Raw genomic sequence first — 21,796 nt, forward strand, 5'->3', positions numbered from 1 at the left:
CTGTGGACTGAAGTGTCTTGGGTTCAATTCCCAGTCAAGGGCATGTACCTGTGTTGTGGGTTCCCTCCCTGCCCTTGGTCAAGGTGCATGCAGAAGGCAACCAGTTGATGTGGCTCTCTCACATCCATGTTTCTCTCTCTCTCTCTCTCTCTCTCTCTCTCTCTCTCTCTCTCTCTCTCTCCCTGATCCTCCCTTCCACTCTCTCTGAAGAAGCAATCCTCAGGTGAGGATTAACAACAAAAAATGTGGACAAATAAGATGTGCAATGGAAGCTCACTAAACTCAAGAAAAAAAATGAAGAAAAAGACAAAATTATCTCAGCTGCCTAAAGGAGAAAATATATAACTGAAAGTACAGAAATGGACATTGAGGATGGAAATAAAAGGATCCAAGAAAATAAAATATAAGGAGGTATTAGAGGACAGAGAGAAAGTAGAGATGTAGCAGATGAAAATAGAACATATAGCCCTAGCTGGTTTGACTCAATAGATAGAGCGTCGACCATTGGACTGAAAGGTTCCAGGTTCGATTCCAGTCAAGGGCACATGCCCAGGTTGTGGGCTTGATTCCCAGTAGGGGGCGTGCAGGAGGCAGCCAATCAATGATTCTCTATCATCATTGATGTTTCTACCTCTCTCTCCCTTCCTCTCTGAAATCAATAAAAATATATTTTAAAAAAAGAACATATAAGTACATGTAATAATACTACAATGTAAGACTGTAATTAAAGAAAATTGTCTATAATAAAGAAGAGCTGATGCCCCGCTGATGTGGCTCAGTGGTTGAGCATCGACCTATGAACCAGGAGGTCACAGTTGGATTCCTGGTCAGGGCACATGCCTGGGTTGTGGGCTTAATCCCCAGTCAGGGGTATGCAGGAGGCAGCCTATCAATGATTCTCATCATTGATGTGTCTATCTCTCCCTCTCCTTTCTCTGAAATCAATAAAAAAAAAATTTTTTTTTTTTAAAAAAAGAAGAGTTGAACCTGCATCCTGAAAGTTCTAACTAAGTTCTTGGGAGAAAAATAACTAGCCCACAATTATCAACACTGAGAGACATATCCAAGTACAATTAATTAACTTAGAAGATAAATTCTCTGGACCTCTGGTTTAAAAACATAGGAAAGTAGCTTTGCACAGGTTTTAAACATACAAGAATTTGGTGCATACACTTCTTATGAGTCCTTTCTGAGGAATCTATTACAGGACAAACCATTCAACCAAGAGATTTGAGAAATTTTGTCAAAAGGACTGATGAGCACTGGGTACATAAATTATAAAGGTCTAGGACTAAAACATAAGTGGGGATAAGGATGGAAGAATACTATGCAATGTTATATGTTCAGACAAAATAGAAATAACACAAACTTATTTTTGTTAATCCTCACTCAAGGGTATTTTTCTTTCCTTTTTTAAAATATACTTTTTATTGCTTTCAGAGAAGAAAGGAGAGGGAGAGATAGAAACATCAATGATAAGAGAGAATCATTAAATGGCTGCCTCCTGCACACCCCCTACTGGGGATCGCGCCCACTACACAGGTATGTGCCCTGACTGGACATCGATCCACGCTCAACCACTGAACCATGCCAACTGGGCTCAAATATATTTTTCCATTGCTTTTTAGAGTGGAAGGGAAGGCGGAGTGGGAGCGGGGGGGGGGGGGGGGGGGACAGAGACAGAGACAGAGACAGAGAGATCTGGAATCGATTGGTGCCCCAACCCGGGCTGGGGATTGAACCTGCAACCCAGGGACGGGTCCTTGACCGGAATAGAACCCACCACCTTTCGGTGCATGGAGGAAGCTCTACCAATGAACACCACCAGCCCGGCAACCATTTGTACTTTAAAACGAAGCTCTACCAATGAACACCACCAGCCGGGCAACCATTTGTACTTTAAAACGAAGCTCTACCAATGAACACCACCAGCCGGGCAACCATTTGTACTTTAAAACAAAGTCCTTCAGGCTCCCCATCCTTGGGAACTGAGACCACTAAGACGGTGGCACCCGGCCTGCTTCCCGGCCACGCATGCGCACTGGCCAGCGGAAGGCGCAGAACACTCACATCATAAATAGCGCATGCGCACCACCTGGTGGCAGGCGCAAGGAAGTGATGTCATTGGGTACCGCGCATGCGCTATGGCTTGCGGCGCGGCGCGCTGTTGTGACGTCATCGGGGCGCCGGGGCGGGAGTCCAGGACAAGCCCGCGAGGGTGTGCACTCTGGACGGCATGATGGTCTTCGGGCTCCGCGCGCGCACCTGCTGGGCTCTCCGGTCCTTCGCTGTTAGCAGGCGAGCGCTGCGCTCCAGTCCGCGCTCCCACGCTTTCGCCAAGGAGCTCTTCCTGGGCCGGATCGAGAAGGTAACGCAGAGCCCGGCGGAAGCGTTCGTCTCGGCCTCCCGCTTTTGGCCCTTATCAGGAAAGACTGGGATCAAGTTTTGTCCTGGACCTTGCACCAGCTTGACAAGTACACCAAAGGGACGGGGGTGCTAAAATCCCAGATTCCCGAGGCCCTCTAGGCCATACAATTTTTCCTGGAAAAAGGAAGGGTCTTTCCATGGCTGGGGCCGAGGATCTGCATCTGACAAGTGTTCCAGCTAATTTTTAAAAAAATGTTTTAATTGATTTCAGAGAGGAAGGTAGAGAGAGAGAGATAAACAGCAGTGATGAGAGAGAAACATGCATCAGCTGTCTCCTACATGCCCACACTGGGACCAAGCCTGCAAACTGGGCATGTGCCCTGACCTGTAATGGAACCAGTGACCTCAAGGTGCATGGGTCATATTCAGCCTTTGACCACACTGACTGAGCTGGCTCTGAACCTTTTTATCTCTTCTTTGACCCAGTTATTGTTTAGTAGTTATTGTTTAATATCCGCATGTTTGCTTTTTTCAGTTGATTTCCAATTTCAAAGCATGTGGTTGGAGAATATGCTTAGTATGATTTCAGTCTTCTTAAATTGTTGAGGCTAGTTTGGAGTCCCAACATATGGTCTATCCTTGAGAATGATCCATATGCACTAAAAGAAGAATATATAATGCGTTCTGGGATAAAAGTCTCCGTAAATATTGATTACGTCCATTCGGTCAAATGTATCACTTAAGGCTGATATTTCCCTATTGATTTTCTGTTTGGATGATCTGTTCATAGTGATTAGTGGAGTATTTAAGTCCCTTACTATCATTATGTTTTTACCAGTTTCTCCCTGTAGTTCTGTTAGTAGTTGCTCTATATATTTTGGTGCTCCCAGATTGGGTGTGTATATATTAATGTGTTATGTCTTCTTGATTTATTGTCCCCTTTATCTCTATAAAATGTCCATTTTTGTCTCTTACCCTTTTTATCTTGAAACCATTTTGTCAGGGCTATAACCTGCTTTTTTCTGGATACCGTTTGCTTGGGGTATCAGATTTCACCCCTATGTTTGTCTTTGCAGCTGAAATAGGTCTTTTGAAGACTGTGTATTGGGTTTCCTTTTTGATCCAACCTACTACTCTGTGTCTTTTTATTGGAGTTCAGGCTATTTACATTCAGTGTGACTATCTATATATATAAAAGCGTAAGCGACCGTTAAGACGGAATGACCAGTCGACCAGTCACTATGACGTGCACTGACTACCGGGGGCAGAAGCTCAACGCAGGAGCTTCCCCTTGGTGGTCAGTGCACTCCCACAGTCAACCTCCCACAACTGGCCAACCTCCCATGGTCCCTCCATCCGGCCAGCAGGCCCCAATCGGCCTGCTGCCCGCCTGCCACGGTGGCGGCGTGGGAGTGAGGGAAGGAGGCGGGGAGGAGGTGGGGAACTGTGTGGTGGCGAGGCGCCTATGTCGACGTCCGGCATCTGTTCCTTCTGCGCGGGACCCGGCGACGGTCAGTTAGGTCTAGGGACCCCACCCATGCACGAATTTGTGCACCAGGCCTCTAGTTGATATATAATAATTTTATTTTTTGTTTTCTTGTAGCTCTGTGTCTCCATTGTTAATTTTCCCTTATGTTCTGTTTTTTATTTCATTTTGGTGGTATTCTATGATTTTTTTCCTTGTTTCCTCTTTTTTTATGTTATATTGTTACATGTCTCAGTTATAGATTTCTTTTGTAGCTACCATTAGGTTTATGTAAAAGAAAGTTTAATATATATAGTAGTTCTTTTTATTTCTGATTGCATCTTATCTCCATTTCCATGTGCGAATTCAGACCTTTACCCTCTTTTATGTTTTGTTGTCACAAATTATCCCTTTTTATGCTGTTAATTTCCAAACTGCAGTAGCGCTTTTCTTTTTAAAAAATGTTTTTACTCCTTTAACTTTTATGTTACATTTAAGTGTATAGTACCCTATTCTGAACAATGGTTGCAATTTTCTGCTTCTGTCTGTTAGTCATCTTACTCATAGTTGTGTATCTTTTTGTCTTTTTGTTTCAGGTAGAAGAACACTGTTGAGTATTTTGCGTAATGCAAGTCTTGTGGTGGTACATTCCCTCAGATTCTGAATATCTTGTAAAGTCTTTATTTTTTCCTTCATATATAAAGGATAATTTAGCTGGATATATTAATCTTGGCTGATGATGTCGCCCTTGGTAATTTGAATATTTGGTTCCACTCTCTCTTAGCTGGTAGGATTTATGCTGAAAACTTGATGATAATCTAATGGCATTTCCTGAATAGGTTACTGGATTCTTTTTTCTGGCTGCCTTGAGAATTTGTTTTTGTCATGAATTTTTGACAGTTTTAATATCATGTGCCTTGCAGAAGGTCTTTTTTTTTTTTTAAATAAATCTTTATTGTTCAGATTATTACAATAGTTCCTCTTTTTTCCTCCCATAGCTCCCCTCCACCCAGTTCCCACCCCACCCTCTGCCCTTACACCCCCCCACTGTCCTCATCCATAGGTGTACGATTTTTGTCCAGTCTCTTCCCGCACCCCCCACACCCCTTTCCCCCCGAGAATTGTCAGTCCACTCCCTTTCTATGCCCCTGATTCTATTATATTCACCAGTTTATTCTGTTCATCAGATTTTTAATTCACTTGATTTTTAGATTCACTTGTTGATAGATATGTATTTGTTGTTCATAATTTTTATCTTTACCTTTTTCTTCTTCCTCTTCTTAAAGAATACTTTTCAGCATTTCATATAATACTGGTTTGGTGGTGATGAACTCCTTTAGTTTTTTCTTGTCTGTGAAGCTCTTTATCTGACCTTCAATTCTGAATGATAGCTTTGCTGGCTAGAGTAATCTTGGTTGTAGGTTCTTGCTATTCATCACTTTGAATATTTCTTGCCACTCCCTTCTGACCTGCATAGTTTCTGTTGAGAAATCAGCTGACAATCGTATGGGTGCTCCCTTGTAGGTAACTAACTGTTTTTCTCTTGCTTCTTTTAATATTCTCTCTTTGTCTTTTGCTCTTGGCATTTTAATTACGATGTGTCTTGGTGTGGGCCTCTTTGCATTACTTTTGTTTGGGGTTCTCTGCGCTTCCTGGACTTGTAAGTCTATTTCTTTCACCAGGTGGGGGAAGTTTTCTGTCATTATTTCTTCAAATAGGTTTTCAGTATCTTGCTCTCTCTCTTCTTCTGGCACCCCCATAATTCGGATGTTGGTACGCTTAAAGTTATCCTAGAGGCTCCTTACACTATCTTCATATTTTTGGATTCTTTTTTCTTGTTGCTTTTCCGGTTGGGTGTGTTTTGCTTCTTTGTATTTCAAATCTTTGACTTGATTCTTGCGATCCTCTAGTGTGCTGTTGGATCTCTGTATATTATTCTTTATTTCAGTCAGTGTATGCTTAATTTCTAGTTGGTCCTTTTTCATATCCTCGAGGATCTCGCTAAATTTATCGTCCTTTTCTAGAAAATTCTTGAAAAACCTTATAACCGTGGTTTTGAACTCTATATCCAATCATTTGCTTTCATCCATTTCTTTCATTTGTGACCTGTTTCTTTGTCTCCGCATTTTGGTGGCTTCCCTGTGTTGATAGAGTGGCTTTGTGTGCTAGGTGTCCTATAGGGCCCAGTGGCTCAGCCACCCCAGTTACTTGAGGTGGACACTCTTGGTGCACCCCTTTGTGGGCTGTGTGCACAGCCTTGTTGTAGTTAAGCCTTGATTGTTGTTGGTATCACTGGGAGGAATTGACCTCCAGGCCAATTGGCTGTGAGGATCAGCGGTGTCTACGCTGGGAGAACTTCTGTGCTGGAGACACCCTTATGAGAGAAGACTTGCAAAAGCCTCTGTGCTCAGCTTGGGTGGGGCAGAGTCTCAGAGCGGAGCAGACGGCCTTGGCTTCCCGTCAGCCCTGCCCTATGAGGCCCCTGGGTCTCAGTGTCCCACGGTAATCATTGCAAGCACCTCTGAGAGAAAGCCGCCCTCGAGTTCCGCCCGCTACCAGACAGTCCAGTTTCTCCCCGAATGAGTCTGGGTCCCCAGAGTCTCGCCCGAAACTGGAGTTCAGAGCAGTTGGGATCTTTTGTCTCCCTCCTGATTGAGAAAGCCAGACATACTCAGTTGCCAGCCCTCTCTGCGTGCGCACCTCCATACCTCTCTGCCTTCTGCAGCTCCTCTGAGTCTCAGTGTGCTTTTCTCTTCCTTCTGGTTGTAGAATTTCCACTCAGCCAGCTTTCCTGTGGTTCTGGATGATGTCTGTTCTGTCTTTTAGTTGTAGTTTTGAAATTGTTGTGCAAGGCAGCAGTTTAGGTGTTTACCTATGCCGCCATCTTGGTTTCTTCCCAGAAGGTCTTTTTGGATTGAGATAATAGATGTTCTATATGCTTGTTGGATTTGAGGATCCAGTTCTTTGCACAGGTTTGGGAAGTTCTCATTGATTATTTGTGTGAAGGAGGTCTCTCTGTTCCCTTCTTTTTTTTTATTTTTATTGTTAACATTATTACAGATGTGCCCATATTCTCCCCCTTTGTCCCCCTCCACCCTACCTCTACTCCCCCCTTCTGTCCATCACCACACTGTTGTCTTTGTCTGTGGGTTATGCATAGATGTTCTTTGGCTAATCCCTTCACCTCTTTTATCCACTCCCCACACCCTTCCATTCTTGATGCCTTTTTGTCTTTTTTAAAATATATATTTTTAAAAATCTTTATTGTTGAGAGTATTACAGATGTCCCTCTCCCCTCCACCCTCCCATAGGCTCCCTCCACCTGGTTCTCACTCTGCCCAGGCCTTCACCACCCTATTTTCTGCATTCATAGGTAATGCATATATGCATTATAAGATCTTTGTTTAATCTCTTTCTGCCCCCTCCTCCCCCCCCCCCCCCCCAGCTCCCTTCACTCTAAGAATCATTAGTCTGTTCCATTTCCATGCCTTGGATTCTATTTTATTCACCAGTTTATTCTATTATTAGATTCCTTATTTGTTTATTTTTATATTTATTTTTTAAAAAAATATATATTTTTTATTGATTTTTCACAGAGAGGAAGGGAGAGGGATAGAGAGTTAGAAACATCGATGAGAGAAAAACATTGATCAGCTGCCTCCCGCACACCTCCTACTGGGGATGTGCCCGCAGCCAAGGTACGTGCCCTTGACTGGAATCAAACTCGGGACCTTTCAGTCCGCAGACTGATGCTCTATCCACTGAGCCAAACCGGTTTCGGCTATTTGTTTATTTTTAGATTCAATTGGTGATAGATATGTATTTATTGCCATTTTATTATTTATATTTTTTATCTTTTTCTCCTTCTTCTTCCTCTTCTTAAGAATACCCGTCAACATTTCATGTAATACTGGTTTGGTGGTGATTAATTTCTTTAGCTTTTTCTTCTCTGTGAAGCTCTTTATCTGACCTTCAATTCTAAATGATAGCTTTGCTGGGTAGAGTAATCTTGGTTGTAGGTCCTTGCTATTCATCACTTGGAATATTTCTTTTTTTTTTTCTTTGAATATTTCTTGTCACTCCCTTCTGGCCTGCATAGTTTCTGTTGAGAAATCAGCTGTCAGTCTTATGGGCACTCCCTTGTATGTAACTAACTGCTTTTCTCTTGCTGCTTTTAAGATTCTCTCTTTCTTTAGCCCTTGGCATTTTAATTATGATGTATCTTGGTGTGGGCCTCTTTGGGTTCCTCTCGATTGGGACTCTCTGTGCTTCCTGGACTTGTAAGTTTGTTTATTTCACCAGGTAGGGGGAGTTTTCTGTAATTATTTCTTCAAATAGGTTTTCAATGATGTCTGGTGTGGGGCTGGGACCCCTTGTTCCTCATGGTGGCCTCTGCAGGGAAGGATATCCCTCTGATTAAAAAAACGGCTCACGTGGGTTTCGGACCAGCCTGTTCTGCACTTCCACCTCTCCTACCAGTCTCAACGTGTTTTCCTCTTTACTTCTCTATTTTAGGGCTTCTGTGTAGCCAGCTTTCACACTGTTCTGAATAATGGTTGTTCTGTATTTTAGTTGTAATTTTGATGTGACTGTGGGAGGTGGCTAGTAACAGCATTTACCTATGCCACCATCTTGGTTCTCTCTCCTTGATGCCTTTTCTTATGCCAATACCAAGCTGTTTTGATTACAGTGTTTTTGTAGTATAGTTTGATATCAGTTATTGTAATACTGCCAACTTGGTTCTTCTTTCACAAGATTGCTGAGGCTATAAAGGGGTTTTTGTGGTTTTTTTGAGGGGTTCCATATAAATTTTTGGAATGTCTGTTTTATTTTTATTTTTTTAAAATATATTCTTATTGATTTCAGAGAGGAAGGGAGAGGGAGAGAGAGATAGAAACATCAATGATGAGAGTGAATCATTGATTTGCTGCCTCCTGTATGTCCCTTAATGGGGATCAAGCCTGCAACCCAGTCATGTGTCCTTGACTGGAATTGAGCCTGGGATGCTTCAGTCCGAAGGCCGATGATCTATCCACTGAATCAAACCAGCAAGGGCTGGAATGTCTGTTTTAGATCTGTGAAGTATGCCGTTGGTATTTTAATAGGAATTGTGTTTAATCTATAGATTGCTTTGGGTAGTATGGATATTTTAATGATGTTAATTCTTCCAGTCCATGAATACAATATATGCTTCCATATTTGTATCTTCCTCAATTTTATTTCTTTAGTATCCTATTGTTTTCCGAGTATAGGTCTTTTACCTCCTTTGTTAAATTTATTTCTAGGTACTTTATTTATTCTTGTTGCAATAGTAAATGGGATTTTTTTTTTCAGTTTGTCAATTCATTATTGGTGTATAGAAATGCCACTGATTTCTGAATATTAATTTTGTATCCTGCTACTTTGCTGAATTTATTAAATGTAGTTTTTTTGGTGGAGTCTTTAGGGTTTTCTATGTACAATATCATGTCATCTGCAAATAATAGTTTTACTTCCTTCTTTACTATTTGGATTCCTTTTATTTTTTCTTCTTGTCTGATTGCTGTGGCTAGGACTTCCAGTACTTTGTTGAATAAGAGTGGTGAAAGTGAACATCCCTGTCTTGTTCCTGATCTTAAGGGAAACACTTTTAATTTTTGCCCATTGAGTATTATATTGGCTGTGGGTTTGTCATATATGGATTTTATTACATTGGGTTATGTTTCCTCTATTCCCACTTCCCACTTTGCGGAGAGTTTTTATCATAAACGGTAGTTGGGTTTTATCAGATGCTTTTTCTGCATCTGGTCATGTGGCTTTTATCCTTCATTTTCTTTATGTGGCATATCATGTTTATTGATTTGCGGATGTTGAACATTTTTGCATTCTAGTAATAAGTCCCATTTGATCATGGTGTATGATCTTTTTAATGTATTGCTGGACCTGGTTTGCTAATATTTTGTTGAGGATTTTAGCATCTATATTCATCAGGGATATTGACCTATAATTTTCTTTCTTTGTAATGTTTTTATCAGGTTTTAGAATTAGAATAATTCTGGCCTTGTGTAATGGGCTTGAGGGCTTTCCCTTCTCTTGAATTGTTTGGAATAGTTTAAGAAGCATAGGTGTTAGTTTTTCTTTGAATATTGTTAAAATTCATCTGTGAAGCCATCCAGTCTAGGACTTTTATTTGTTGGGAGGTTTTTTGTTTGTTTGTTTGTGTTTTTTTTTCAATTACTCCTTTGATTTCATTAATTATAATATGTCTATTCAGATTCTCTGATTGTTCCTGATTCAGTTTTGGAAGATTGTACTATGTTTCTAGGAATTTATTCATTTCTTCCAGAATGTTCAATTTGTTGGCATGTAGTTTTTCCTAATATTTTCTTACAATCCTTTGTATTTCTTTGGTGTCAGTTGTTACTTCTCCTCTTTTATTTATTTTTGTCCTCTCTCTTTTTTTTTTTCTTGATGAGTCTGGTAAAAGGTTTGTCAATCATGTTTACCAGTATCTTTTCAAAGAATCATTTCTTGGTTTCATTGATCTTTTTTATTGTGTTTTTAAACTTTATTTCTTTTATTTCTGCTCTGATCTTTTTTATTTCCTTCTACTCACTCTGGGCTTTGTTGTTCTTTCTCAAGTTTCTTTAATTTTAAAGTTAGATTGTTTATTTAAGCTTTTCCTTGTTTCTTGAGATAGCCTGTAATGCTATTAATTTCCCTTTTAGGACTGCTTTTGTTGTGTGCCATAGATTTTGGATTGTTGTGTTATCATTTTCATTTGCTTCAAGGTATCTTTTGATTTCTTCCTTGATCTCATTGTTGACCCATTCATTGTTTACTAACATCTTATTTCATCTCTATGTCTTTATCTGTTTTTCAGTTTTTTTCTTGTGGTTGATTTCAAGTTTCATAGCATTATGGTCAGAGAAGATGTTTGATATGATTTCAGTTTTCTTATTGAGATCTGTTTTGTGTCCTAACATGTGATCTATCCTAGGAAACGTTCCATGTGTGCTTGAAAAGAATGTATATTCTGCTGCTTTGGGGTGAAATGCTCTGAATATATCAATTAACTCCATCTAATTTACTGTGATATTATAGGCCACTGTTTTCTTGTTGATTTTCTGGGTGTAGATCTATTCATTGATGTCAATGTGGTGTTAAAATCCCCTGCTATGGCCCTGGCCAGGTGTCTTGGTTGATTGGAGTATGGTCCCGTACACCAAAAGATTGCGGGTTCTATTCTCAGGGTGCATAACTTGGTTACGGGTTTGATCTCCAGTTGAGACGGGGACGGTGGGTGGGGGCTGATCTCTTTCACATCTGTTTCTCCCACTCCCGCTCCCTCTCCCTCTCTCTTTAAAGTGAATGAAAACATAACCTCAGGTAAGGATTTAAAAAACACACCCTACTATGACTATATTACTGTGGATCTCTCCCTTTCTGTCCATCAAGATTTGCTTTACATATTTAGGTGCTCTTATATTGGGTGCATAAATGTTTATAAGGGTTATATTCTCTTGTTGGATTGCTTCTTTTATCACTGTGTACTGTCCTTCTTTGTCTCTTACTATAGCATTTGTTTTAAACTCTATTTTGTTAAATATAAGTATTGCTACACCAAGTGTTTTTTTTTTCCATTTGCATGAAATATTTTTTTCATCCCTTTTTGTCTGTGTTTATCTTTTTTTTTTTAACATTTTATTGATTTTTCACAGAGAGGAAGGGAGAGGGATAGAGAGCTAGAAACATCGAGCAGCTGCCTCCTGCATGCCCCCTACTGGGGATGTGCCTGCAACCAATGTACATGCCCTCGACCGGAATCGAACCCGGGACCTTCCAGTCCACAGACAGACGCTCTATCCACTGAGCCAAACCCGTTTCGGCTGTCTGTGTTTATCTTGTAGATATGGGTCTTGTTTTCTTATCAAGTTCAGCTACCCTATATCTTTTGATTGGAGTATTTAAGCCATTTACATTTAAACTAATTATTGATAGGTAAGTATTTATTGCCATTTTATTCTTTTGTGTCTCTGATTTCCCCCCACCCCCACTTCTTCTACTTTTTAAAGCCGGCCCTTTAACATTTCTTGTAATACTGGTTTTGTGGTAACAAACTCCTTTAGCATTTTCTTGTATGGAAGCTATTTCTCCTTCATTTTTATATTTTTTATTTTTTAAAAAATACGTTTTTATTGATTTTTTTAGGCAGAGAGGAAGGGAGAGGGATAGAGATAGAAACATCAATGGGAGAACATTGATCAGCTGCCTCCTGCACAGCCCCCACTGTGGATCAAGCCCACAGCCTAGGAATTGAAGTGGTTACCACTTGGTTCATGGGTCGGTGCTCAACCACTGAGCCACACCAGCTGGGCTCTCCTTCATTTTTATTTATTTACTTATTTATTTTTATTTTACTATTTTTTAAAAATATATTCTTACTGATTTCAGAGGAAGGGAGAGGGGGAGAGAGATAGAAACATCATTGATAAGAGAGAATCATTGTCCAGCTGCCTCCTGCATACCCCACGCTGGGGTTCGAGCTCACAATCCTAGCATGTGCCCTGACCGGGAATTGAATCATGACCTCCTGGTTCATAGGTTGATGCTCAACCACTGAGCCACGGCAGCCAGGCTCTCCATTTTTAAATGATAGCCTTGCTGGTTAAAGTGGTCTCAGTTTTAGGTTCTTTTCATTACTTTGACTATTTCATGCCAATACCTATTGGCCTGAATGTTTCTTTTGAGAGACTTGCTAACAGTTTTATGGAATTAACTGTTTTTCTCTTGCTGCTTTTAAGATTCTCTCTTTTCTCTTTAACCTTTGGCATTTTAATTAGGATGTATCTTGGTGTGAGCCTCTTTGGGTTTATCTTATTTGGGACTCTGTGATTTATGGACTTGTGTGTCTTTTTTCTTCACCAGGTTAGAAATTTTCTCTGTTGTTGTTTCTTCAAATAAGTTCTTGATCCTTGCTCTCTCACTTCTCCTTCTGATACCCCTATAATGCAAATGTTGTTAGCTTCATGTTGTCCAAAGTTCCCTTAAATGATCCTCATTTTTTAAATTCTTTTTTTCTTTTTGCTGCTCTGATTATTTTTTTTCTTCTACCTTTTCTTCCAAATTGTTGATTTGATCCTCTGCTTCATTCAACCTACTCTTTATTCCTTTCAGTTTATTCTTGATGTCAGATATGGAATTTTTTTCCTGAGAAAATTTTTTTTTGGTGGTCTGTATGTCCTTTTTCATGCTGGTGTAGTTATCTCTAAATTCCTTGAGCATCTTTATAACTCTACTAGAGGCCCGGTGCACGAAATTCGTGCACGGAGAGGGGTGTCCCTCAGCCCAGCCTGCACGCTCTCCAATCTGGGATCCCTCTCACAATCCAGGACTGCTGGCTCCCAACTGCTCACCTGCCTGCCTTCCTGATTGCCCGTAACCGCTTCTGCCTGCCAGCCTGATCACCCCCTAACCACTCCACTGCCAGCCTGATTGATGCCTAACTGCTCCCCTGCCAGCCTCTTTGCCCCCAACTTCCCTCCTCTGCCAGCCTGGTAACCCCTAACTGCCCTCCCCTGCAGGGTTGATCGCCTCCAACTGCCCTCCCTTGCAGGCCTGGTCCCTCCCAACTGCCCTCCTCTGCTGGCCATCTTGTGGTGGCCATCTTGTGTCCACATGGGGGCAGGATCTTTGACCACATGGGGGCAGCCATATTGTGTGTTGGAGTGATGGTCAATCTGCATATTACTCTTTTATTAGCTAGGATAGAGGCCTGGTGCACAGGTGGGGGCCAGCTGGTTTGCCCTGAAGGGTGTCCGGATCAGGATGGGGGGGTCCCTTGGGGCTTGGGGCAGCCTGAGCAAGGGGCCTGTGGTGGTTTGCAGGCCAGCCATGCACCCTGGCGACCCAAGCAGAGGCCCTGGTATCTGGAATTTATTTACCTTCTATAATTGAAACTTTGTAGCCTGGAGTGGAGTCCTAGGCCGGCCAGGGCAGGTGGAAAGCTTGGCTTCCTCCATTGCCAGGGGCAACCCTGGCCTGCTCTCTCCAGCTCCGTGGCTGCCGCCATTTCTGTTTGGATTTGTTTACCTTCTATAATTGAAACTTTGTAGCTTGAGTGGAGGCTTAGGCAGGCGGAAAGCTTGGCTTCCTCCGTTGCCTGGGAAACCTTGCTCTCTGTGGCTGTAGCCATCTTGGTTGGGTTTATTTGCATACTCGCTCTGATTGGCTGGTGGGCATGGCTTGTGGGTATAGCAGAGTTAGGGTCAATTTGCATATTACTCTTTTATTAGGTAGGATATCTGAGAGGTTGCTTGCCTCCATTTCATTTAGCTCTTTTTTCTGGAGATTTCTCCTTTCATTTGGGGCCTGTTTCTTTGTCTCCCCATTTGGGTTGCCTCTTTGTGTTTGTCTCTATGTATAAAATAGATCTGCTATGACTCCAAGTCTTCCTGGGATGGCCTTATGTAGTAGGTGTCCTGTGAAACCCAGTGGTGCAGTCGCCTTGATCTGAGCTGCGTGCTCTAGCAGTGTCCTTTGTATGGCTTTTGTGGGCCTTCTGTTGTAATTGAGTCGTGATTCGTGGTGGCCAGATTGTACATGGGATTGATTCTCAGACTGGCTGACTGTGAAGCTCAACCCCGACATGGCATATGAGCTGCTGTGCAGGTGCTGCTGTGATCTTCCTTTGGGTATGCTGTTGATCAAGTTTGATGGAGCCTGCTCCAATGTTGTCTGAAGCTGGTCATTTGGTGTATTGGTTCTGGGCCTCTTGGGAGGGACTCTGGTGTAGGCCAGTGTTAGACAGCGTCCCTTGGCAACCTGTTTCAAGCTACAAGTGATGCACAGTTTGTGGCTGCCACTGCTGGGCTTGTGCATGGGAAGGACAGGACATAGAAATTTCATCACACACCTGGAATCACACTGAGGTCATTGTTCCCTTCTTTCTTTCATTATACCAATTATTTTTATACTAGAGGCCCGGTGCACGAAATTCGTGCACGGGGGTGTGTGTCCCTCAGTCCAGCCTGCACCCTCTCCAATCTGGGACCCCTCAAGGGATGTCCGACTGCCCGTTTAGGCCCGATCCAGGTAGGATCGGGCCTAAACGGGCAGTCGGAAATCCCTCTCACAATCCAGGACTGCTGGCTCCCAACTGCTCGCCTGCCTGCCTTCCTGATTGCCCCTAACCGCTTCTGCCTGCCAGCCTGATCACCCCCTAACCACTCCCCTGCCAGCCTGATTGATGCCTAACTGCTCCCTGCCAGCCTGATTGCCCCTAACTGCTCTCCCCTGCAGGCCTGGATCCCCCCAACTGCCCTCCATTGCAGGCCTGGTTCCTCCCTACTGCCCTCCCCTGCTGGCCTGATCGCCCACAACTGCCCTCCCTTGCAGACCTGGTCCCTCCCAACTGCCCTACCCTGTTGGCCATCTTGTGGTGGCCATCTTATGTCCACATGGGGGCAGCCATCTTTGACCACATGGGGGCAGCCATCTTGTGTGTTGGAGTGATGGTCAATTTGCATATTACTCTTTCATTAGATAGGATTGTTCTTTCTGATGGAGTCAGGTAGTTCTGGTAGGGTTCTTCTACTTTTATTTTTTGCTCTCAAATCTCTCTCTTCTTTCATCTGAATCACTTATATATTTCTATCTTTGATATTTAATTTTTTCTCCACCTGGTCTGTTTTATTTCCTAGCTTGCTAGTTTATGTATTCTTCATCTCTCTTTTTTCACTTCTTTTTCTTTTTTTCATATATATATATGTGTGTTTTTTACTGATTTCAGAGAGGAAGGGAGAGAGAGAGAGAGATAGAAACATCTTCTATATAATAAAAGCCTAAGCGACAATTACTTCAGAACAACCAGTCGCTATGATGTGCAACCAGGGGGCAGACGCTCAACACAGGAGCTGTCCCTTGGTGGTCAGTGCGCTTCCACAGGGGGAGCGCCGGTCAGCCAGAAGCCGGGCTCACGGCTGGCGAGCACAGCGGCAGTGGCGGAGCCTCTCCTGCTTCTGCGGCGGCGTTAAGGAGCAGCGAGCAGGCGAGCAGTAAGGAGCGAGGGGACCCGGACTGCAAGAGGGCGCAGGCTGGACTGAGGGACTCCCCCTGCACCCTCCCCCCCAGTGCATGAATTTTGTGCACCAGGCCTCTAATGAACGATAAGCGAGAATCGTTGATCCACTGCCTTCTTCACACTCCACACTGGGGATGGAGCCTGCAACCTGGGCATATGCCCCGACCAGGAATTGAACTGTGACCTTCTGGTTCATAGGTTGGTGTTCAACCACTGAGCCACACTGGCTGGGCTGTTCTTTTTTATTCTTCATTCTCTCTTTTTTTTTAAAATCCTCACTGGAAGATATTTTTTCATTGATTTTTAGAGAGAGTGGAAGAGAGAGACAAAGAGAAAAATATCGATGTGAGAGAAACACATCGATTGGTTGTCTCCTGCACGGGCCCTGACTAGGGCCCGGGCCCTGCAACCAAGGAACATGCCCTTGACTGGAATCAAACCTGGGACCCTTCAGTCTGCAAGCTGATGCTCTATTCACTGAGCCAAACCGGCTAGGGCTATTCTTCATCTCTTTTATTGAGTTCTTCTATTTAGTTCCTTTCTGTCGTTTCAATCTTATTGGTAAAACAGTCCTTTTCTTAAAAAATTTTTCTTTAAATATAGTTTTATTGATTTTTTTTACAGAAAGGAGAGGAGAGGGAATTGAATCGTGACCTTCTGGTTCATAGGTCAATGCTCAACCATGAGCCATGCTGGGTGGGCTATTCTTTTTTATTCTTCATCTCCTTTTTTTTTTTAAATCCTCACCGGAGGATATTTTCCCATTGATTTTTAGAGAATGAGAGAGAGAGGGAAAGACAGAGAAACATCAGTGAGAGAGAAAAATCTATCAGCTGCCTCCTGCACGCCCCCTACCGGGGATCAAGCCCGCAACCAAGGTACATGCCCTTGACCAGAATTGAACCCAGGACCTTGCAGTCAGTGGCCCGATGCTCTATCCACTGAGCCAAACTGGTCAGGGCAGTAGTCCTTTTTTAATAGATTTTATTTCTCAGGTCATAAAACTGCCCTTCTGAATTTTCGTGTAACTTGTTGAGGTGGGTTTTTTTGTTGTTTGTTTTGTTTCCAGAACTGCAATCTTGACTTCTCTGCCATTTAAATCACATATTTCCATGTCTTTACATTTATTTTCTGGAAACTTTTCATCTTTTTGAGCTACTATGTTACCTTGGTTATTCATGGTATTTGATGGGTTATTTCTCTGCCTAGACACTTGAAGTGCAAGTTTTTATTTTCTCTTATTTATATGTCTATTGCCTCAGAGATCTCTGTTGGGGTGGTTTTGGCTGGGCCATGGAAAATGCCCTATATTCCTTGGTGATGTGGGGGTCCCCTCTGTAATCAGGTTGCCTCAGTCTCAGGGCACCATTCCTTTGTGGGAGTATGGTGGACAATGGGGGTTCTGTGCCTCGAGAACCTAGTACTTTCTCCTGCAACTAGATGCTGACAGCAATGTTGTCCTATCTGAGTTGTCCCAGATGTCTCCATTGGACCCCTCTCTGATGTGTGGTGGTGGGGTGGACTGGAAAGGCTTGTTTGTGCATTTATGGTTTTGTTCTTCTAGGAATGGTGGCTGCCAGAACTGGTTTTCTCTAAGACTTGGTCTGTAGATCTTTTCATCTACAATCCTACCTTGGATGATCTAGTTCGGTATTGTTGCTTTAAATACTGTCAATATCCTGATGTCGCATGTTTATTTCTCCAGCTCAGATTTCTCCTCTGAACTTCAGACTCCTTTTATGTCTACCTTTTACTAAAACCTTCACTAGATGTCTAATAGGCATCTCAAATTTGTATATGCAAAACTGAGTTCCTGGTCTCCCCGTCCAATCCTGCTCCTGCCACCAGTCTTCATCATAGATGGTGGCAACTCTTATTTGTTCAACTTGTTCAGGCCAGTTTCCTGGAATCACCTTTGATGCCTCTTATTCTCATAATCTCAACTAATCTGACAGCAAATCTTATATTCTCTACCTTCAGGTTAATATTTAGAATCTGTCCGATTTTAAGCACCTCACTACCATTGCCCTGATTCAGGCCAATATCATCTCTCACAGCATCTATAGGGGTTTGAGCAGAACATGGCATCTGAGATGCTTAGAATTTGAGAATAGAAAGAGATCTTCAAGGTCATCTAGACCAGTAGTTGTCACACTGCTCTCAGTTGATCCCTCACTTTTCATGGAAGTTCCCCTGGGGCTACTGCTGGGACCAGTGGGAAGTTGAATGAGAGATATTTGGGTGACCTTTCTCCCCTTTTACATTACAACCAAAAAAGCTTGAGTTTTATCTCTTACATGTTTGGTTTCTGTACTGAATTTAGTTGAAAAATGTTTTACTGCTTTGAAACATTTGAAAACTGCTGATGGAAATTGAACCCAGCGCCCATGAGGCACTTCATTTAATTTTTAAACATTGATATCAGAGATTTCCTTTTACATACACTTGAGATCTCTCTTCTTGTAGCAGTTATTATTTGGTTGTGCTTGAGGGCCAACTAGTTCCCAACCTGTTCTCTTCTCATCTGGAGTGCTCATTAGTACCAGAATCCTATATAATAAAAGGCTAATATGCAAATCGACTGAATGGCGGAACTACTGGTCACTATGGCACACACTGATCACCAGGGGGCAGACGCTCAACGCAGGAGCTGCCCCCTGGTGGTCAGTGCGCTCCCATAGGGGGAGCACCACTCAGTCAGAAGCTGGGCTCATGGTTGGCGAGTGCAGTGGCAGTGGCAAGAGCCTCTCCCGCCTCTGCAGCAGCGCTAAGGATGTCCGACAGCCAGTAGTTGGACATCCCCCGAGGGTTCCCAGAGTGTGAAAGGGCACAGGCTGGGCTGAGGGACGCCCCCCTCCCTCGAGTGCACGATGCACCAGGCCTCTATCCTATCTTATAAAAGAGTAATATGCAGATTGACCATCACTCCAACACACAAGATGGCTGCCCCCATGTGGTCAAAGATCCTGACCCCATGTGGACACAAGATGGCTGCCACAAGATGACCAGCAGGAGAGGGCAGTTGGGAGGGACCAGGCCTGCAAGGGCGGGCAGTTGGGGGTGGTCAAGCCTGCAGGGGAGGGAAGTTAGGAGGGACCCAGGCCTGCAGGGAAGGGCAGTTGGGAGGGACCTAGGCCTGCAGGGGAGGGCAGTTAGGGGTGACCAGGCCTGCAGGGGAGGGCAGTTAGGGGTGACCAGGCCTGCAGGGGAGAGCAGTTAGGGGCAAACAGGCTGGCAGGGAGCAGTTAGGCATCCATCAGGCTGGCAGGGGAGTGGTTAGGGGGTGATCAGGCCGGCAGGCAGAAGCGGTTAGGGGCAATCAGGAAGGCAGGCAGGCGAGCAGTTGGGAGCCAGCAGTCCTGGATTGTGAGAGGGATGTCCCAGATTGGAGAGGGTGCAGGCTGGGCTGAGGGACACCCCCCCCCAATGCACGAATTTCGTGCACCGGGCCTCTAGTAATTTTATAATCTTCCTCTAACACAGCTCACTGTGCAAGGCCCAGGTGAAACCATGAGGCTGTGAATGCAGGTGCAGTGAGTTGAGCCTCTGTAAATCAGCTAAGGGGCTGGATTTGTTCTGAGAGGCTGCAAAGTGAGTAGAGTCAGCATTTTTTTTTTTTTTTTTCTTTCTAGACAGTCTTGAGGGCAGGGACAGTGGGCTTGAAGGCAGGAATTCATTTAAATCAGCTTTCACTTTTGGGTAGGGCCTCACATATAAGCCTGTAGTCATGGGGCCTAAGAGGAGAAAACAGATTTGGGAGCATGTTACTAGAGTGGGCAATGTTTTGTGGCTGATTAGATATTCAAGGCCTGGAGGGGAAAGATTGAAGATTCCTTTGCTTTGAAGATCTGTCTGGAGACACTTGGTGAGAGGTGCCATGAAGAGAGGCAGGGCTTTTGGAGGCTGGCAGCTTGTGATCTGGGTCATCAGTTCTCAGCAGCTGCAGTTCCAAATCCAAATACTCATGTCATGCTGGCAGGAATATCTGGAGCCCAAAAAGTCAAATGAACCTAAGCACACAGCAGGATGATTTTAGGTAATATATAGTGATGGCCCAGTGGGGAATCCTGGGCTAGTTAGAAATATTGACCACTCATTTGTTTGAAACCGAGATTTGAAGCTAATTTGTTTTTCAGGTATGAGGTCAAGGCAAGAGCCAGTATCTGATACAAATAATTACAATTACTTTTATTTCCAGGACACATTATCTGGTTGGTTTGATATCAACTAACACTAACACAGGCTGTGTGACTTATCCAAGTCACACATCTAATAAGTGGCAGAGCCAGGGCTGAATTAAGGTTGATCTGGCTCAACATCTGTGCCTCCTTCAGTGACCCTGTTACCTTGCACATTCAGAGTAACAGCTGTTATCCAGCAGGAGGAATGGAGGCTGGAGTATGAACTGGATGGGAACCTGACAAGATGTCAGACCTTGTAACCACACACTGCTTTTGTCAGCTGCAGCATCTTTGAACTCACAAAATAACTAATATAAAATTTTACATTTTAGTAAAGAGCTTTCACACTCGTTATCTTCCATGATTCTCACAATGACATTGAGTAAATATTACCTGCATATTACAGGTGAGAAAATGGAAGTATGGGGAGGTAGAGATTTGGTGAAGGCCACACAGTTAGTAAGCTGCAGATAGCACCCAGGGCTTTGAAATGTTAGTTCAGGGCTCTGTTTCATGGGGAAATCATCATAACTTGTTATTGATAAGAAAGCAATAAAAGTTAGTAGTAAAGTTGCTTGAGTTGGGGAGGGGGATGTATCTAGGTGGTGGAGACTAACATACAATTCCTGTATCTTAAGCCCTTCTGTGTTTGTTTGTTTTCTAATTCCTTTAATTGGTAATGTCCTGCTACCAGATATGGGACCTAGCCAATCTGTTTCCTTCCTTTTTTTTTTTTAATTTTAAAATACTTTTATTGACTTTTTACAGAGAGGAAGGGAGAGGGATAGAGAGTTAGAAACATCGATGAGAGAGAAACATCCATCAGCTGCCTCCTGCACACCCCCTACTGGGGATCGAGCCTGCAACCAAGGTACATGCTCTTGACCGAAATCGAACCCGGGACCTTTCAGTCCACGGCCCGATGCTCTATCCACTGAGCCAAACCAGTCAGGGCTGTTTCCTTCCTTTCTGACTGATATTACCACTATGGAAAGTTGCTAAAATTAATTTTTACTAATTTTTATTTTTAGAAAGAGGTTTTCCCATTTCCAGAAGTTAGCCAAGATGAACTTAATGAAATCAATCACTTTGTGGGACCCATAGAAAAATTCTTCACTGAAGAGGGTATGTATGATTTTCTTTACCATTACCAATTTCCATTTTAGGGTGATACTTTGACATTTATATTAGAAGTTATTTACAGAGGGGAAGTTCTCTGGAGTATCATTAATCATAGGGAAATAGTGTCTATTGACAGTATTTTGCTTTAAGGATTATCCCAATGGCTGTTTAATTATATTTCAATGTTTCTCAATATATCTGTGAAGGACCACTTTTAAATATTTCCAAAGTGTTGCAGACTGACACTTTTGTAAAATACAATAAAAATGAACAACTAGAAAATGAAATGAAAAAAACAACAACCAAGAACTTATAAAATATAAGCCCATATGTGGTTGGTTGAGTAGCAATGTAAAATTGTTGCAAATGTTTCTAAAAGTTTGCTCTTGATTTCGGTACTTAGCTTATTATGAGTCAGGAATAGTTTGTGGACCAGCAGTAGGCTGCAGACTGCAGGTTGAGGGTACCAGTGTAGATGGCAAGATCCCTTCCTTAGGGTATGGTCAGCCAACCTTGAGGAGCTCCCTGAGGATCAGTGATGCTAGATTGACAGCAGTGCTCCTCAAACTGAGGACCCCCAGAAGTTCTTGTTTATGTGGC

The 21,796-nt window shown here is 43.0% G+C and overlaps 1 protein-coding gene across 1 annotated transcript in view; it reads left to right on the forward strand.

Annotated features, from left to right (window-relative positions):
* The first annotated feature begins 2,192 nt into the window (after positions 1 to 2,192).
* The window catches only part of ACAD9 (acyl-CoA dehydrogenase family member 9), a 78,406-nt gene continuing 58,802 nt past the window's right edge, over positions 2,193 to 21,796 (forward strand). The window contains exons 1-2 of the mRNA XM_079777911.1: positions 2,193 to 2,368; positions 21,106 to 21,199. Coding sequence (XP_079634037.1) covers positions 2,237 to 2,368; positions 21,106 to 21,199 — 226 coding nt within the window. The 5' untranslated portion in view covers positions 2,193 to 2,236. The remainder of the gene's footprint in view (positions 2,369 to 21,105; positions 21,200 to 21,796) is intronic.

The sequence above is a fragment of the Cnephaeus nilssonii genome (assembly GCF_951640355.1).
Source record: "Cnephaeus nilssonii genome assembly, chromosome: 7".
Taxonomy (NCBI): Eukaryota; Metazoa; Chordata; class Mammalia; order Chiroptera; family Vespertilionidae; genus Cnephaeus; species Cnephaeus nilssonii.